The sequence below is a fragment of the Triturus cristatus genome, chromosome 7 (assembly GCF_964204655.1).
Source record: "Triturus cristatus chromosome 7, aTriCri1.1, whole genome shotgun sequence".
NCBI classification, from domain to species: domain Eukaryota; kingdom Metazoa; phylum Chordata; class Amphibia; order Caudata; family Salamandridae; genus Triturus; species Triturus cristatus.
This window is the reverse complement of record NC_140590.1, coordinates 17,745,017-17,763,255: the sequence shown is the minus strand read 5'-3', so window position 1 is coordinate 17,763,255 and position 18,239 is coordinate 17,745,017. Positions and strand designations below refer to the sequence as shown.

The window sequence follows — 18,239 nt, the reverse complement described above, 5'->3', positions numbered from 1 at the left end:
GCTTCTATGGCCTTCTTTGCCAACAGAACGTCCGCCTCCCGCTGGAGCTCCCGCACCATGTAGGGAGAGCGCACTGGTGGAATCTGTGGAGGCGGGCTGGTGAAACGAAGACTGTATCCATTGCAAACAATATTCAGCACCCACTTGTCCTGAGTTATTGTCCTCCACTCTGCCAGGTAGTGTTGAATACTTCCCCCCACCGGAGCGGGTAACGGATGAGGGGGAAGTGATCCTTCAGGGCTTCGACCCGGCCGGGCCTTTGTTCCCCGACGAGGATTGATGCTGTCCTCTGCCCCTCTGGCGCTTCTGAAAGGACTGCCTCGGGAACTGTTGTTGCTGTTGCTGGGGCTGTAGCTGGTGACCCGACTGACGCCCTTGACGCCTTTGCTTGGAATAGCGCCTGCCCGAGGGGCGGAAGGACCTCCTCCGCTCCCTGGGCCTCTCCAGCCCCACTGTCTTCAGGGTTTCTGCCTCGGCCTTCATGCGGGTCATCCGCATGAGACCCGAACAGCGTTGTGCCGGAGAACGGCAAATTGGCGATCTTCTGCTGCGCCTCAGGCTTGAGCGGTGTCAGCCGCAGCCAGGAATGCCTCCTCATGTGTATGCCGTGGCAGTACCCATGGACCGCCAGCAACGATATATCCCCCGCCGCACTGATGATCTGGTTAGAGACCATCATGCCCTCGTTCAGCACCTCCTGAAAGTCCTCCCTCTTCTCTCTAGGCAGGGAGGCAGCGAACTGTTGCAGGGAGTCCCAAAGAGACCTGTCATAGCGACCCAACAGAGCGGAGGCGCTAGCGGCCTTCATCGTAGTGGCCGACGTGGAGCACATCTTACGACTCTCCTTATCCGGAGGGGCCGTGGACGAAGGCGTCGTAGAGTGTTGCTTACGCGCCGCCGACACAATGACTGAGTCCGGGGGAGGATCCACCCTGAGGAACGCCGGGTCCGAGTCCGGGGCCCTGTACTTTTTCAGCAGTCTCGAGGGCGCCGGTTTCACCACGTCCGGCGTCAAGAACACCTCCATTGCAGGCTCCTCCAACCCCGGAACCAACGGGAGGAGGGGGCGCGACAGGTGAGCCTTATGCAAAGTCTCAAAGATCAGAGGTGGTGGGAATAGGGGTTGTTACTGATATTCCCAACTTCGCCGCCCCCATCATCAGCACCTCCTGGAACGTGGCAATGTCATCCACTGGCGAGACGCGGGTAGGAGGCGTCTCCGACAGTGAGGGAGAAAACCGTCCAGCCCCAGAAGAGTCCGTGCCCCTTGAGCCTCTGGAACGAGACCGGTATCTCCGTCGTCCATGTCCAGAGCGAGTGGAAGATCTGCGCCTACTCCGTGATCGCCTGCGAGGACGAGATCTCTGCCTGCGGGGAGCCCTCGGGGGCAGAGGCAGTGGCTGCGGTGGAGAAGCAGGCCGCGGAGGCGCGGGCAGAGGCAGCGGAGGAGGAGGAGGAGGAGGAGGAGGCGGAGGCAGAGCAGGCGCCGGTAGAGGAGCCGGCGGAAGATCAGGCGCAGGAGGCAGCGGCGGCCGCTGAGGACGCAGCGGGGACAGATGTTCCGACGCCCCATCACTCCTTGCAGGAGAGCCCGCACCATCACTGGCCGGGCTCTCGGCCATCCTTCTCTTCTTGGAGGGCCTGCGTGTTGAAGCCACCGACGGGGAACGTCCTCGTCTCCCCGATCCCCGACTGGAGATCGTAATCACTGAGGACGTGTTCCCCGATGTCCTCGACGTTGAACTGTACGTCGACCTCGTCCGGCGTCTCTTTGCCGGTCGTCGCCCCCTCGACGTCGAACGCCGTCTCGAAGTCGAGCGCCCTCTCGACGTCGAATCACGCCTTCTTGACGTCGAACCATGCTTCCTCGACCTTCGTCGCCGCCGCGTCGACCTCTGCTTCGACGTCGATCTCTGGTGCCTCGACGTCGATCTCTGGTGCCTCGACGTCGACTTCCCGTGCCTCGACGTCGACTTCCCGTGCCTCGACGGCGACCGGTGCCTCGACGGCGACCTGTGCCTCGACGGCGATCTTCTCCGCCTGGACGGCGGGCGCCGGGATCTCGGCGTCGACTCCGTCGGCGTCGAGCCATGGGTCGACGGCGAAGGTGGTGAGTGCAGTCCGCCACGGGGCTCAGTACGACGTCGATGGGGTGTCGACGTCAGCGACGGCGACCCGGTCCCGGGTCTCGCCGGCCCCTCTCTCGACGTCGAACGCCGAGGCTGCCGCGACCCAGAGCCCTGGATCGACGGCGAACATACCGGTGCCTTCTCCCTCGCCGTCGACGTCGTCGCCTTCGACGCCGAACGCGACCTACCAGCCGGTAGGCGCCGTTTCTGCTCCCTGCTCTGTCCGGAGGTCCCTCCAGAGGCTGAAGCATGGGCGGAGGAGGGGGAATGAGACCCTCCATGCCCCGAAGTCCCACCGGTCCTCTGCTGCTCCTGTCCCTGAAGACGAATCTTCTCCCTGTCCCTCAGGGTCCTTTTCGAAAAGGTTTTACAGAAGGCACATGTAGCTGGGACATGTGAGGACGACAAGCAGAGGATGCAAACATCATGTAGGTCCGTCTTGGCTTTTTTCCTCCCACACTCAGGGCATTTATCGAACAAAGCCATGCTAAGAGTGGGCCAAAACTGCTCCAGATTGCAGGCAGTAGTAGACAAAGGCTCTAGACGTCGAATGAAAACACTATTTATTCAAAAAAATCCAAATTTATCAAATAAACCACCCAAAAGGGTAGAGCTCAAGCTCCAGGGTCCTGCTAGCAGGAGCCGGAAAAAAGAACTGAAAGTAACTTGTGTTGGCTGTGCATCCTGGGATACCGGGGGTCTCTGGAGAGTTTCTTAAAGGCACGGTATCCCTTTAGCAGACACATAATGACAGCCTATAGGGCTTGTCTGTCCACCCCTTCCTCTCTATTGTTTAAAGGGATTTTGGTGAAGGGAGTGTGATTCAATAAAGGAACATGTCAGATGTGAATAAAAATGACATTTAAACTTTATTTTGGCTTTTGTGTTCACTTCAGAGGAAGTGCTGGCCAGTGCAGCCGCCGTGTTGTAATTAGGCTGTATTATTTTTGTCGGTCTCTTAAGTGTCTTTGCAGGTTTGCAAATGCAGGACAGCTTAAGAGATATTTTTATTGCTCCGGGGTCCCCGCACATGGGCGGGACTATTCATAGATTATGACTATACACAGAGATCCCCTACTAGAGAACTGTACATACATCCTCAGAGGGGATAGACTTGCTACCAAGCGCCCTCCCTAGGTGGTCACAACCATACTAAATAAAAGGAAGCTCACCTTTAGGAGGTCTTAGTTTCAGCATTCAAACTTTTAGAACCGGCTCCCAAGTATAAAAAGAGGTGTAAGGACAAGAGCACCAGCCCCATTGACTTCACCCCTTCCACTCCTCCTCCACCTCCTCTGCTTGTTCTTCCTCTACCTCCTCCTCCTCTCTCTGCCTTGCCACCTCCAGACACTAATAAAGCCATACACACATATGGGTTCACTACAATCTTCAGTGGAGAAGTGTAGCTCACTGGTTAGAGGAGGCATACCCTGAAGCAGAGGTCAGACCCGGGACCAGGGTTCAATTCCCGACGCGGCAGGGTCCGGAGCCCAATTGTCCACGGACACGATAATTCTCGCTTCGGTGCCCACTCTAAGCACGAGTTCACACTATGCAGCTCTGGGCAACAAGCTTGCTTAATCTCCACAACGGCCCCCCCGCGGCGGGATGCCTGGCTTTCACCTTGGGGATGCCCAGTACGGGTTATCTCACAGGGAAAAACCAGGACGGGTTCCCAATGCAAGCGCCAAGATGCCCAAGGGTGAGTTGAGCGCTATATAAGAACTAATAATAATAATAATAATAATAGCCTCTACCAGGAGGATGAGCTGTATGACATAGCTGAAAGGGGTGGTGCACAGGAGAGATTATTCTGCAGACCCTCCTGGGTACCCTGACTCTGATCTGTATCTCTCCAGCCCCTCCCCCCACTGACAGTATAACCTCATATCATTGGGTAATACAACGGGCAGCCCCATACCATAAAACGGACGGCAGGGTTGTTCCGAAGGAGGACCACTCAGTCGAGACCCTCAAAGACAGAGCATATTTTTCAGTTTCACCCATGTTAAAGGGCATGCTACAAGCGGCTACAGAGCATTTAAAGGACCCGGTCAGAGGCAGGGTGGTAACCCCCTACTGTTACTGAAGAGAGAAAGTACAAGGCCTCACACACTGACCCACCATACATCAGGGGACATGCTGAACTCGACTCCTTAGCCGTTCACTCTGGATGTAAGTGCGAAAACTGTCATGGGGATCTGGGACGCCACTCCACCTCACAAGGAGAGTTAGAAGCTGGGTGCAGCAGTCAAGAGCTTAGCCTCGCTGACTGCTAACCACTAGTACTTTTGCCAATTCTGGTGGCCTACTGGCGAAATAAGATAGAACACATTGTTATCAAATGTAGGAGTTACTTCAGCACCTGCCGCCCACATACAAACAAGGGGGAGAAGAATTGATCACAGGGATCAGACTATCTCGAAAGCAACTATACGATGCACCCTCAATACAGTTGACACAGCAGCCTGAGGACTGAATAGAAGTATCCTCATTTGCTGACATTGGCTTTGTATCTCAGGGTTTAAGCTTGAGGTGCAGCAACGCTGCCTTAGTCTTCCCTTTGATGGAGAATATTCGTTCGGCCCACACCTCAGGCAAATGAGGCCATGGGAGCTCTTCAAGCTACTAGTCAAAGGGGGGCATTTTGTAGGCAGAAATACTGTTCAGGTTTTGAATCCACCTATCCAGGCGTTAGTTCTTATCACAAGCAACAGCAGTCCCATCCGCCTTACGCCTCTAGAGGTTACACACACGTGGAGTGTAGAGGTAACAACAAGGGAAGAGCCATAGGCGGTTCCAGTAAGGGAGCCGCCTCCACTCCCGAGCACCTCCCACCCATCGCATAACCCCTACTGGGAGAAGAATCAAAGAATTCTTGCCAAAATGGCAAGGGATGACTTCAGCCAAATGTGTTCCAGCCGTGTTTCAGCATGGCTACTGTCTAGAGTTTCACTCCCACTCTCCCAGCATCCCACCCAGGATCTTACGCTCAGTGAGGATCACATGTGTCTTCTAGAGGAAGAAGTAGAAGTCCTCCTTCAAACAGGGGTCATCAAACCTGCCCCTTCACAACTCCAAGGTAAGAGGGTTTACTCCTTGTACTTTCTCATTCTCAGAAAAGACGGGACCCTCTGGCCTGTTCTCAGTCTCTTACCTCTCAGTAGATGCATAGCTTCGGAACACTTCCACGTGGTAACCCTTCAGGACTTCATACTTGTGCTGCTGCAAGTAGACGTCATGGCAGCATTGGACCTGAAGGATGCATGTTTCACATCCCCATCCACCTGACACTAGCTGTGCCTCCTGGTAAGTGGTCAGCATTACTAATTCAAGGTTTTACCGTTCTGCGTAACCACCGCTCTATGGGTCTTTACCAAATGCCTGGCGGTGGTCGCAGCACATTTAAGACGATGCAGCATTCACGTTTTACCCTATCTGGACGATTGGCTGCTCAAGCGAGTGGCAGTGTCTCGCCCTTACACAAAACATTATGTTCGAGGCATGTGGGCTGCTGAATTCATATCTGTGCATAGATCGCCGCCTAGTGTTACACACTGTAATAATAGGCAAGGATCAGGCTGTACACAGGGGCTAGCAAGACTGTTTTCTTGAAAAACTATTTTCCTGTGGGATGCCATAGTTAATGAGACAGAACAACACTCTGTTTTTTTCAGTCCTGTTACGCTTCACAGGCGCTAGTTTTAGTCCTGTTCTCTTCCACAGGCCTCTTCCTTCGAATTCCTTCTCTTAAGGCTCCCCGTTCTTCTGGTATCCCCGGGCGCTCTGGAAGAAAAGAGAAATGGAAGGGATCGTGAGGGCTCAACTCATATTAAAACACATCTTGCACCACTGCCAAACGAAATCCTTGCGGAATAGTGCTGGGAACGGGGTAGTCGTGAGGGGATAACAGGCAGTGACTATCTGTAAGCGTGCACCATCCTCCCCATCCACCCTGTAACACACTCCCCTACCTGTTGGAGCCATGCTCCTCAAGGAGCGTGGCGGGGCGCTGCGCATTGTCCTTGGCCTCCTGGCTCTGTTGCAGCTTCCTCTTCTCCCATTGCCGTCACGAGCAGGACCACTTGACTCTCCTTTGGACGCTCGGTTCTGGATACCAGGAACTCCTCTTGTTTCCCGACGTCATGGCTTCGCTCTGCTTCCATTGGCTGGCTGGCGATGACGTCACTGTTGTAGGCGGCGTCCTCCTTGACGTCTTCCCAGTTAAAGGGACCTGGACCGTAACATATGGTGTTCTCGTCGTCACTTGCGTTTCCATAACCATTCCAGTCATCCAGCTGGAAAAAGAGGGAAGGACTGTGTTCAGGAGGCACAGTCCACCGGTCGCTTTTATTCTCCTGTCCCACCCCAGTCATGCAGGAATCGTGACACACACTTAGACTTTAATATCGGCATCACCAAGTCACCTCTTATCCCTCTTCAACCCTTCCTACGGTCAACTCTCAATTCTGTGACCTGCAATGCCTACCCCAGCCAACAAACCATCATGGCTTTCCATCAGGCTTCCTTCTTTTTCAGGTATATCGTCATCTACCAGTCAGAACAGTTATGTGTTTACTCGGTGTGATGACTTCATATATCGCCATAGTGCCCCATGCCAGGCTTTACATGGGCACGCTTCAACAGTGCCTTGCAGCTCAGTGGTCCCAAGCGGAGAGTCAGGTAGAGGATCTAGTATTGGTAAAGGCTAGTGTCCATTGCTCTCTGCCATGGTGGAACAGCAGCAACCTGTTTCAGGGTGGACTTTTCGATGACCATTTGCCACAGTTCACCATCAACGCATCACAAGGATGATGGGAGAACATCTCAATCTCTCAACTGTACAAGCCTTAAGGACCCTGCAACAGCAGTATTACCACGTTCGAGGCATGTGGGCTGCTGAATTCATATCTGTGCATAGATCGCCGCCTAGTGTTGGGTCCGGATGTTTGCACGTTGTTGTCCTGGAAGAGTCTTCGAAGTATCCTGAGATAGGTGACTCCTCCCCTGGACCACAGTGCGCATGGGCATCCTCTCCATCCTCAGATTGTTTTTTTCAGCCATTGGGTTCGGATGTGCTTATCTTGACTCAAGTTAGGTAAAACTTTTATTTATTTATTTATTTTTTTTATTTTTTTAAATCTCTTTATTTACTGCTCAAAAGCACTTTCACATTAGGTAAAACTTTTTACAGGCCAAAAGGCCTTTAGTTCGCGTCGGTACTGTTCCCGATCAGTATCTATAGTTATTTGTTAGTTTACTAACTTCAAGAACAACTTTTTCGCATCATATCCGGCCATCGACATCGACGATGGAATCGAGGACACCATTCAAGCGGTGTGCTGTTTGCAATGCGAAATATCCCTATGTCGACGTCCACCCGGTGTGCAACAAATGCTTTTCACCGGATCACGACGAATCCACATGTATGGCCTGTGCCCGATTCCGATCCAAAAAGACTCTCCGGAATCGACGAGCAGCGAGACTTGACGCGCAGCAAGCGGCACCGGCCCCAACCAACATCTTCAGCGCCGAGGACAAAGATGTGGAAGACGTGGAGAACCTACCCTCCAGCCCCGCTTCCGAACACGAATCCGGATCGGAAGACATCGAAGAACAACTCTTTCACAGAGAAGAAGCCGACACCGAGGTAGGAGACTACGATGAGGCCTTAGGGGCCGAAGAGAGTAGCTCCGGTGACGAGCAAGGCCTACCCGTACAGACGGAGGATATCCCAGTGCGTCAGTCTATGGCTTCGGTCGAGGTATCGCCTTCGGGCCTTACCCAAGACCTATCCCGCAGTTCTTCGGCCCCGCCCTCTGGCCCGGCCTCGGACATTCAGCGGCAGACATTACTACCCAAAACGACTGGTTTCCCTTCACCGAAACCGAAAGTCGTATCGGTTCCACAGAAACCGAAACCGAAAGTGACACTGGTCGGATCGAAGCCCACTACACCTTCGACGCCAGCCAAACCCGTCGGCACCGACCGCACCAAACGGGACTTCGGTGCCGAGCTCGCAGCAGCCGACGTCGGCGCCGACACACGGAAAAAGGCCATCGGTACCGCCAAACCGCCTCGGCCCCCGGCACCGACAATCGGCTCCGGCCACAAAGGTCAAAATGGCCGCTGCGTCTCACACCACTTCGAAAGCAGCACCAAAGGCCCAATCATCTACGCCGTCGACAGCTACTACCTCTCCTCGACTCGATGACCCCGTGGCGCCGAAGAAGTCCACGCCTGCCTCTACAGACCCGCTCGGCGCCAAAGAACCGTCGGCGTTCCAGGTGCGGCAAGTTGCAGCGTCCTTGCAACGCATCAAAGAAAAGGCAGCCCTCCAGGACACGTCAAGCTCCGAGCCGAAAAAAGCTCAAAAAGCTTCTCCGGCACCAGCCAACATCACTTTTGGCCTGCCGCCATCCACGGCGCCCAAACTGTTCGAAATCAGAACACGTGTCACCCACACTAGGATCACGCCTGCCGAACTCTCTCCTACGGAGACGTCACCATCCCACATCATCGATGCCGACACCGGCAGAATTATGCTCCACAAACGGAGAATATCTTCCGAGCAGGCTTTGGACTCCTACCGGATCCCGCTAAAGAAAAAGCTGCCAGCGGATTCGGAACCAGTTCTTTACGAACCTCTCCATACCTCTTACCCAGATCCACAGTCCTTCTCTCCGACACACTCCGAAACCGACGTTTTGGAGGCCTACATGGGTGACCACGTCCCCTACCCCGGAGAGATGGACCCTGAAGGCCAACAGGACCCTGACCAGGCTTGGGATGACCCTGTAGACCCGGGTGCACCTATGGATACACAGGACACGCAGCTATATGGCGCGAAAACGTCTCCCACAGAGGACACTGCCGCATTCAACGCCCTCATTGAACGTGCTGCGGCAAATCATGGTGTGCAACTCCACTCTGACACAATCGAGGACGATTTTCTAATGGATACTTTCGCATCCTCAGAAAGGAATATCAAAACTCTACCCATGTTGAAAGGTGTCCTCAAACCAGCAAAGGACATTTTCAAAGAACCCACCAGGGAGAGAGTAATAAACCCCAGGATCGACAAGAAATATAGGTCGGCGCCTGGGGACCCTACGTACATTAGAGGCCAGTTGCCTCTGGATTCCATCGTGGTTGCTAATGCCCGCAAACGGGCGCACTCACAGACAACTGGGGATGCTCCTCCCCCGGACAAGGAGTCCAAGGTGCTAGAGACCTCCGGCAAACGGGTTGCAGCCCAGGCAGCTAACATATGGCGTATTGCCAGTACTCAGGCGCTCCTAGCTTGCTACGATCGCGCACACTATGACACATTAGAAACCTTACTCCAACATCTCCCTGACCAATACAAAGAGGGAGCAGAGATCCTCATCAGGGAGGGAAAACTCCTCACGAACGCATCCATTAAGTGTACACTGGATGCCGCAGACACAGCTGCCAGAGCCATAAACACTAGCGTCATGTTACGACGACACGCCTGGTTACGAATCTCCGGATTCAAACCTGAGGTACAAAATAACATCCTCAACCAGCCGGTCAACCCCGACTACTTATTCGGACCAGAGGTTGACACCACCCTAGAAAAAATAAAAAAGGACACAGACACTGCAAAGTCCATGGGGGCTCTCCAAACGCAGACCTTTCGGAGTGGCTCCTTTCGTCGCCCCGTAAATAGAGGAGCAGGTAGAGGACAGGTGTCACAGCAAACCTACAACAAGGGCAACACACAAAGTACCTACGATAAAAACTCCCGGGGTGGATATCGTGGCTCAAGCACAAAGGGCAGAGGACGCGGATACGGTAATACCAGGTCCTCCCCCAAGAACAAACAGTGACGCCCTCTCCCTTCCTCCCGACCACATAACACCTGTCGGGGGAAGGCTACAACGGTTCCTGTCCACGTGGAACTCCATCACCACGGACAGGTGGGTCAAAGATATTATCAAACACGGTTACTGCCTAGAATTAACCTCAACTCCACCCACAATACCGCCAAAACACCGTCCTATGTCCTCAGAGCACTTAGCGCTATTACAGCAGGAAGTGCCAAGTATGCTGCAAAAAGGCGCAATAGAGGTCGTACCCGTCCCTGAGCAAGGTACGGGGGTGTACTCCCTGTACTTTTTAATACCAAAAAAGGACGGGTCACTCAGACCTATACTAGACCTGAGACCCCTCAACCGCTACATTCTCTCAGAGCATTTCCACATGCTCACCCTACAGCAGGTTCTCCCGCTGCTCAGACAGGGAGACTTCCTAGCCACGCTAGACCTCAAAGATGCGTATTTCCACATACCCATTCACCCATCACACAGAAAATATCTCAGGTTCACTATTCAAGGGCAGCACTACCAATTCAAGGTTCTTCCCTTCGGCGTGACAACAGCGCCCAGAGTTTTCACAAAGTGCCTAGCTACTGTGGCTGCACATTTACGGAGGCAACACATTCATGTCTACCCTTACCTGGATGACTGGCTTGTTCAGGCAAAGTCAGCCCAGCAATGTGCCAGCCACATGTCCCGCACCATTCACCTTCTTCACAGTCTGGGGTTCTCACTAAATTACCCAAAATCACATCTCCAACCCGCACACGTACAACAGTACCTAGGTGCGACCATAGACACTCTGGCAGCCACAGCTCAGCCAAATTTAGTGAGGATCAACAGCATGCAAATGCTGATTTCCAAGTTCAAACCCCAACACTCCCTTCCTGCGCGAGTGTTCATGCAGTTGATAGGCATGATGGCCTCCTGCATTTTCATAGTCCCACACGCGAGGCTACATATGCGCCCGCTTCAGGAGTGCTTAGCACGTCAATGGAATCAGGCTCACGGGCAACTAAAAGACCTAGTGTTGGTGAGCGGTCGGGCATACAACTCTCTGCATTGGTGGAATCCACAAAACCTTTGCAAGGGCCGACCGTTCCAAGAGCCTGTTCCACAAATAATACTGACAGCGGACGCGTCTCTCCAAGGATGGGGAGCTCATGTACTCACTTACACAGTGCAGGGACTATGGACAATACAACAAAAGAAGATGCACATCAACCTTCTAGAACTGATGGCAATCTTCCTGGCTATGAAAGCATTCAAAGTACACTTGTGCAACAAAGTCGTGTTGATCCGGACGGACAACATGACTGCCATGTACTACATACAGAAGCAGGGAGGAACACACTCTCCACAGTTGTCTCATCTGGCTCAGAGCATGTGGAAGTGGGCCATTCAGAGGAACATATTCCTCATGGCGGAACACCTCCCCGGCAAGGACAACCAGATGGCGGATCTGCTCAGCAGACACAGCCACCAGATGCACGAGTTGGGAGTTACACCCATCAGTACTCCAACCGTACTTCCAGCAGTGGGGTCATCCAGAGATAGACCTATTCGCCACAAGCGAAAACGCAAAATGCCAAAGCTTTGCCGCCAGGTTCCCACATCCGCAGTCGCAGGGCAATGCGATATGGATGAACTGGTCCGGCAGATTTGCGTACGCTTTTCCCCCAGCACCATTGATACCGCTGGTGGCTCGCAAACTCAGACAACACTCGCTAACACTCGTCCTGGTTGCTCCAACGTGGGCACGCCAGCCATGGTACACCACCTTTCTCGAACTTTCCGTGGTGCCGCATCAAAGGCTGCGGATCAAACCCGCGCATTTGACGCAGAACCATGGAGAGATTCAGCACCCAGATCCGCAACAGCTGAACCTGGCAATCTGGCTCCTAAAGTCCTAGAGTTTGGCTACCTAAACCTGCCACCTGACTGTAAGGACATCATTAAGGAGGCCAGGAGACCCACTACCAGAGCTTGCTATGCAGCCAAATGGAAAAGATTCATCATTTATTGCAATAACAATGACATTAACCCGCTAGACGCATCCATCCAAAACATAATTTGTTACCTCTTACACCTATACCGATGCAATCTGGCATACGCCTCAATACGTGTCCATTTGACCGCAATATCAGCCTATCTCCAGAACAGGCAGCACCTCTCTTTATTCAGAGTGCCGGCCATCAAAGCATTCTTGGAAGGACTCAAACGAGTAATTCCTCCAAGCCACCCACCAGCTCCAATGTGGAACCTCAACTTGGTCCTCACACGCCTGATGGGTCCACCCTTCGAACCTCAACACTCATGCGAGATTCAATTCCTCACCTGGAAAGTAGCTTTCCTAGTAGCAATCACTTCTTTAAGGAGAGTTAGTGAACTCCAGGCACTAACCGTTCAAGAGCCATTCATACAGGTTCACGCCAACAGGGTCGTACTACGTACCAACCCCAAATTCATGCCCAAGGTAATATCGCAGTTCCACATGAATCAAACTATTGAACTGCCTGTTTTCTTTCAAAACCCACAAACTGTCGCAGAAAGAGCACTCCATACACTAGATATAAAGAGAGCCCTCATGTACTATATCGACAGGACTAAAGTCTGTAGGAAAACAAAACAACTTTTCGTTGCCTTTGCCCCACACCACAAAGGTAACGCCATCTCCAAAGCAGGTATAGCCAGATGGATCGTTAAATGTATTCAAATTTGCTATCAAAAGGCTAAACGCACATTAACGATTCCCCCACGAGCCCACTCAACACGTAAGTTAGGGGCCTCCATGGCTTTCCTGGGAAACATTCCTTTGCATGATATATGTAGAGCAGCCACCTGGTCCACTACACATACATTTACCAAACACTATTGTGTAGATGTGCAATCAAAACAGCAGGCAGCTGTAGGACAGGCTGTTCTCAAATCTCTTTTTCAGACCGCTGCAGCTGGCACTGGTAGCCGCCGCTAATAGAGGGTACTGCTATATATTCTATGCACAGATATGAATTCAGCAGCCCACATGCCTCGAACCGAATATGCTACTTACCAGTATGCATCTGTTCTTGGCATGTAGGGCTGCTGACATTCATATCGCCCTCCCTCCTCCCCGGCGCCTGTAGCAGCTGCAGCTCTCAGAATTACTGTATAGCATGGTCATCACTTTCTGTATCTACTCCATCACTGCCACAATGGCGAAAAACAATCTGAGGATGGAGAGGATGCCCATGCGCACTGTGGTCCAGGGGAGGAGTCACCTATCTCAGGATACTTTGAAGACTCTTCCAGGACAACAACGTGCAAACATCCGGACCCAACACTAGGCGGCGATCTATGCACAGATATGAATGTCAGCAGCCCTACATGCCAAGAACAGATGCATACTGGTAAGTAGCATATTCAATCCTAGCAATCCAACTAGCCCTCAAAGCCTTCCTGCCTCAGATACAATGCAAGGTAGTTCTAGTAAGAGCAGACATGACCGCGACTTACTACCTACATAAGCTTGGCATCTACTCTCTCTGCTTTTCACTTCTAGACCAACAATCTGGATTTAGGCCCTTCATCACTGCATCCACTTGATAACAAGGGTGGACAGTTATCCAGCAGATCTACTCCTCGGGTCGCATCAAGAGGTCCATGAGTGGGAACTCAATCGCCAAGTATTAAACAGCTACTTAGGTGCTGGGGAACTCCACAGATAGCCCTCTTTGCCACCCCAGAGAATGCAAAATGCCCAATCTTGGCCTTTAGATTCTCATGCCCACAGTCTATGGACAATGTACTATAGATTAACCAGTCAGGGATATTTGCTTACGCTTTTCCACCTTTCCCACTCCTTCCATTGGTGGAAAGAAAGATGCAGCAAGTGTCTCTTGAAACTCCTACCTGGGCCGGACAACACTGGTGCTTCACTCTAGTCGAAATGTCCATCATTCCCCATGAGAAGCTCACAAACATAGTTGACCTTCTCGCCAAAAAATAGGGACAGACCAGACTTCAAGGCCCCAAAGAGCTCAACCTAGCGATCGGACTCCTATGGTTCCTGAATTCAGCTACCTATGCCTCCCACAGGAGTGCAGAGATAGCCTCAAGGAAACACGCAGAGCAACTGCTCGAGCTTGCTATGGGGCAAAATGATAAAAGGTTTGTCTGCTACTTTATCCCAAAGCATATAGACCATTGAACCCTGCTGCTCAGGACAATTTATGCTGCCCCATTCATCTACAACGCTCAGAGTTGGCGGACGCTTCCAATAGACTTCATTCAGCTGCCATAGCCGCTTACATGAAGAACAGAGATCACTGTTCCATGTTCCTTATACTAGTCATCAAGTCTTTCATTTAGGGCCTCAAAAAGGTCATTCCCCCAAGGGTGCCACCTGCCCCTCAAAGGAACCTGTACACAGTCCTCACCAGACTCATGGATCTCAATTTTGAGCCAATGCTTTCCTGCCCTCTGCGATTCTTCCCATGGAAGGGTGTAGTTCCAGTGGCTATAACTTAACTAAGGTGCATTAGTAACCTGCAAGTACTCACGTTTCAGGAACACTACGTTAACGTCCACAATGATAGAGTAGTATCTCAAGCCAATCCAAGGTTTCTGCCCAGGGTTATTTCTCCCTTTCATCTCAACCAGACCATAGAACTCCTTGTTGTCTTTCCACAGCCACAGACCGCGGCAGAGGGAGCCCTCCACGCTTTAGAAGTCAAAAGGACCCTCATTTACCACATTGATGAACCAAGTCCTTTCGTAAAGCAGACCAGCAGTTTGTAACTTTTAGCAACCCCCAAGAAAAGCAGCCTGTCTCAAAAGCAGACCTCTCTGGATGCATAGTTTGGTGTATTAAAACTTGTTGCCTTAAACCCAAGAGAGTTTTCTCTGTACCCCCCCCCCCCCCAGGAAATACTCCACATAAAAAAGGCTGCTTCCATGGCTTACCTAGGAAACATCCCATCAAATGCTATTTGCGAAGCAGCTACTTAGTCAACCCCGGACACATTTACCAAGCACTACTTTGTGGATGTTCTTGCTAGGCAGAAAGCCTTGGTTGACCTAACAGTCCTAAGGACCCTATTTCAAACATCTGCTCCATCCATGGGCTAGCCACCGCTTAAAACAAAGGTCTGCTTTGCTGTCTATGCAGCGCATGTGTATCTACAGCAACATACGGTACGAACGGAAAATGTTACTTACCCTTTAGCATCTATTCACAACAAATGGAGGTGCACTGAACATAAAATATAGAGTCCAAAGTGTTTCTCTTTTTCTTTGTTTGACTTTCACGTTTCGTTCTTTTAAAGACAAATTTGAACGGAACTTCTTCAGGGCTGCAACAGAATAGAAAAGACATTTTTATAACATTCATTAAAACTGACGGACGTACACATATTTACAAACGTTAAAAAAGTTTTTGTTTTAAATTATACAAAAATGGAGTCATTGTATACATAAGATGCCCTAAAAAAATATTTTTTTGGCGTTCTTTTACATATTCTTTGGCACCTTATTTATATAGATTTTTTTCAAAAGACATAAAAAGAGAGTCTTAATATACATCAATCACTGTACTTTGTTCAAAGATCATAATGACAATTTCTTTAAGAACTCGAATATTTCATTTTTAAATTTATATTTTCCAAAGCTAAGACTCAAAAAATAAAAACTATTATCTCACCTCAAAATGACAGCAAGTCAAGTATAAGCTTTATCTTTGGTGATTGGTGAGTAAGAGATAGACAGCGAGTACCCTTTAAGCATCTGTTTGGGGCGTGTAGTGCTGTAGATTCTCGTGCGCGCACTTTCCTCCCTGGACGCTTGTGGCTCTTGCTGCAGATCTTTCTTTATTTCTATTTTATTCTTATTTCCCAATGCACTTGTACACCACATTGGGACTAAAATCAACCTAAAAAGGATTTGGCACCCACGCGCAAAGCACACATATGTAGGAATCCTCGTACACCTTGTGACTCAAGAGAATACTTTGGAGAAAAACAAGTTGCAAACATCCGAGCCCAACACTAGATGGCAGGAGTATGCAGAGCATGTGAACCTACAGCCCTACATGCAACACACAAATGGTTACAGGGTAAATAACATAATCCTTTCCTTCCTAGTTTTGATCACATCTTTATGCAGAGTGAGCGAGTTGCAAGCTTTGACAATCCAAGTGACATACTTGCCGATACACAATGTTAGGTTAGTCATGAGACTGATCCCACCATTCATACTAAAGGTAGCTTAACAGTTTCATTTAAATCGGTCAGTACAACAACCAGCTTTCTTCCAGCAACCGAACACACAGGCAGAATGGCCACTGCATATGATGGCTGTAATTTGAGCAGAAATGTATTCATGGAAGAAACAAATCAATATAGGAAAACGGATCAGTTTTTCATTTCATATTTATCAGCAAATAGTGGGTTACCGGTGACCAAGGGTAGCATCGCAAGAGGGATTGTACAGATCATCCAAACAAGGCACAAGGTAGGAGGGGAAACATGGGACAACAGCTTAAGGGCCATTCTACCAGGAGAAAAGGGGCCATGTTAGTCTTCTTAGCAGACGTCTCAGAAAATCACTCGGCATGATTGCTACATGTCTGTCAAGTCCTACCTTCACAACAAACAACTGTGTGGACATGCATACGACCTGGGAGGCTCAAGTGGGAAAACAAGCATTGAGATACTTTTTTGCAACCCCATACACTCGTCAACCCAAAATCCCTCATGGATCCAGTACTCCTACGTAATTTGTGCACAACTTATGAATGCAGAAAAGATTCACTCTGCAAAAGATTACTTACCTATAATAACATTTTTGTAGCTTGAAGACTTTCCTGCATTCGTACACAACCCTCTCACCTCCCCCAATGAAAGGGTATGCTTAGACAAAAAGTAATTAAATAGTAGACCGTGCATAAAGTTAGCCCTGAAGGAGAATAAATCACTAAATTGGGAATTGGAATCTAAAGATGGTGACCATGTACTTGATCACTGTGGGCTTACATCAGATGTCATTGAAGGATGGCAGGGCACATTTACCAGTCAACACCCAAGAGGGAAAAAAACCAAAAAATATGGACAGTTCTCGACCCCGTCACTAGGTGTCAGAATAATGCACAGCACATGCATCCAGAAAAGTCTTCAAGCTGCAAAACTATTGTTACATGTAAGTAAGCTTTTCCATACAATGTGTGTTTGGTAACTGAGGTAACTGGACAGTCTGTGTAATCGTGGCCATGTATAGATCTCCAAATGTTAATCTGCAGTTCTGTGCAAATAGACATGTTGAACACGTTGCATTTGAACAAGAGGCTAACCTATCTACTCTGTACCCTGAAAAAGCCGCTCTAAAGACATTGTGGAGCCTCTGATGAAGCCACAGTGGTACGTGCGCTGTGATGAGATGGCCAAGCAGGCGGCAGATGCTGTACGCAGTGGAGAACTGAAGATTATCCCAGACTTCCACCTCAAAACCTGGTTCAGCTGGATGGATAACATCAGGTGAATCCCTGCAGCCCTTTTCCTCCTTCCTGGTGATGCCAGCATATTACTCTTTCACATGGAGGGCTTTTTATAGTTTACAATTTACCTTTGTTTTGTAGTCTCTATTTGAAAACACAGGCAACACATTCATGAATATATCAAGGCCAATACTCATCGAGCCCAGTCAGAACTCTGCGTGGGGCAACTGAGTGGAATGAGGAGAGCAGAATTTGGCACATAAATTTTCACCTCTTCACATGGTGACCGCCATCAAGTCTCCGGCAATACCTGTGTGCTAGAAAGGGTTGGCAGTCTGCTCCTCTGACTCCCAACAACCCTGACTGGTTGCACTTGTATGATATGCATCGTTTCCCATTTGGAAGCTTTCAGGCGGGTTGCATTGTCAGCTAGAAGCATGATTTTTGAAAAAGACTTTTGTTTAATTGTAGTGAGTACTTAAGATATGTGCCTCAGGATTTGTTTGTAGGTGTGTGGGTAAACGAAAGAGAGGAAGAGTGAAGGCTTCTGGTGGTTTGATGGAAGTGGAGGCATTGGTTGAGATGGGAGTGTTGTGCAATGCCTTTAATGCGTGTGTGAGGAGCTTGAACTGGCAACATTTCTGGACTGGGAGCCAGTGAAGCTGTCTGAGGTGGGAAGTGATGTGGGTGCTTCAAGAGAGGTCAAGGATGAGTCTGGCGGTAGAGTTTTAGATGGTCTTGATGAGGTGGGCTGGTATACCTGCATAGAGTGCCTTACAATATTCCAGTATGCTTGTGATG

The 18,239-nt window shown here is 50.3% G+C and overlaps 1 protein-coding gene across 2 annotated transcripts in view; it reads left to right on the top strand.

Annotated features, from left to right (window-relative positions):
- The window catches only part of VARS1 (valyl-tRNA synthetase 1), a 246,999-nt gene that overhangs the window by 124,714 nt on the left and 104,046 nt on the right, over window positions 1–18,239 (top strand). For both annotated transcript variants that reach the window (XM_085615512.1, XM_085615511.1), the window contains exon 17: window positions 17,320–17,478. In XM_085615512.1, the coding sequence (XP_085471638.1) occupies window positions 17,320–17,478 (159 nt within the window). The remainder of the gene's footprint in view (window positions 1–17,319; window positions 17,479–18,239) is intronic.